Source organism: Lepus europaeus, chromosome 1 (assembly GCF_033115175.1).
Source record: "Lepus europaeus isolate LE1 chromosome 1, mLepTim1.pri, whole genome shotgun sequence".
In the NCBI taxonomy this organism is placed as follows: domain Eukaryota; kingdom Metazoa; phylum Chordata; class Mammalia; order Lagomorpha; family Leporidae; genus Lepus; species Lepus europaeus.
Genome location: NC_084827.1, coordinates 131,103,758 through 131,105,020, shown reverse-complemented (window position 1 = coordinate 131,105,020; position 1,263 = coordinate 131,103,758). Strand labels below are relative to the sequence as shown.

Genomic DNA, 1,263 nt, shown 5'->3' with positions numbered 1-1,263 from the left:
GCCAGGAGCCAGAAGGTTCATCCAGTCCACACGTGGGTACAAGGGCCCAAACACTTGGACCATCTTCTGTTGCTTTCCCAGGAGCATTAGCAGGGAACTTCATGGAGAGTGGAGCAGCAGGGACTCAAATGGGCACCTACTTGGAAGGCTGGCTTGCAGATAGGGGGTTAACCGACTGCACCAGAGCACTTTCTGTTTTTCTTTTATGTAGTTTAGGACCGGACATCGATATGCTCTCTTATTAAGCAGACAATTCATAAATGAATATGGAGTTAATTCTGATAAAACCAAAAACAAGTAGCTAATCTCCAGATAATATTATCTAGGAGACTCTGTGTATTGGTACAAATTATTGTACCAATAGTTTCTGGGGAACGCGTTTTCATAGATACTGCTTTTCAAAGATGGCATAGGAGTTTTTCACATTTACCTCTTGCAGTACTGGAAAGGAAGGTGTAACTCATGGATTTGAACTGAAATCTTTCAGTATTGTTCTGACGAGAGATTTTTTAGCTCTTATTTATTTATTTATTTTACATTTATTACACCATGAATTCATAAGGAATGGGTTCCAGCAGTTCAGGCTCCTTTCCATTGGTTCTGACAAAGTGGGCTTCTCTGGGTGGAGCAGGCTGACGCTTTAGTTGAACCCGGGTACCCTTCTCTTTGGCTTCCTTCTTTTTCTGATCATTTTCCTTCACACGTTTCAAGAAGCTATCTCGGCTCTTAGAGTGCTTAATGTGTTCAATACACACATTTATTCTCTTGGCAAGAATCTTGCCCTTCACTTGTTTGTTTGCAACAATGCCAACAGCATGCTGGGTAACGTTGTAGACTCTTCCAGTTTTTCCATGGTAACATTTATGGGGCATTCCTTTTTGAACAGTACCCATTCCCTTGATGTCCACAATGTCACCTTTCTTGTAAATGCGCATGTATGTGGCCAAAGGAACAACTCCATGTTTTCTGAAAGGCCTGGAGAACATGTACCGGGTACCTCGCCTCTCTCCCTTTGTGTTCGTCATCTTGGCGAATTACTGGTAGATGGCGGCTCCGGCCGAAAGGAACTGACGAGAGATTTTTTAAAGATCTGGAAGAACTACCAGCCATACAGAATATTTTATTTTGGTAAAATAAAGTACTTTATTTGCAATTCGCACAGCAATAAATGAGGCAGCAAACTCCATCACATAGAACATTTAAATGTGTAGAGTTTGGCATGCAATTCAATCCAAGATTGTGCTCAGAACTGTATGAAATGGA

General features: G+C 41.6%; 1 protein-coding gene across 1 annotated transcript; it reads right to left on the bottom strand.

Annotated features, from left to right (window-relative positions):
- Positions 1-505: 505 nt before the first annotated feature.
- Positions 506-1,044, bottom strand: LOC133767015 (large ribosomal subunit protein eL21-like). The gene has a single exon (XM_062201069.1). The coding sequence runs from the start codon at positions 1,023-1,025 to the stop codon at positions 543-545; it is 483 nt and encodes a 160-aa protein (XP_062057053.1). The 5' UTR covers positions 1,026-1,044; the 3' UTR covers positions 506-542.
- Between the last annotated feature and the right edge of the window lie 219 nt (positions 1,045-1,263).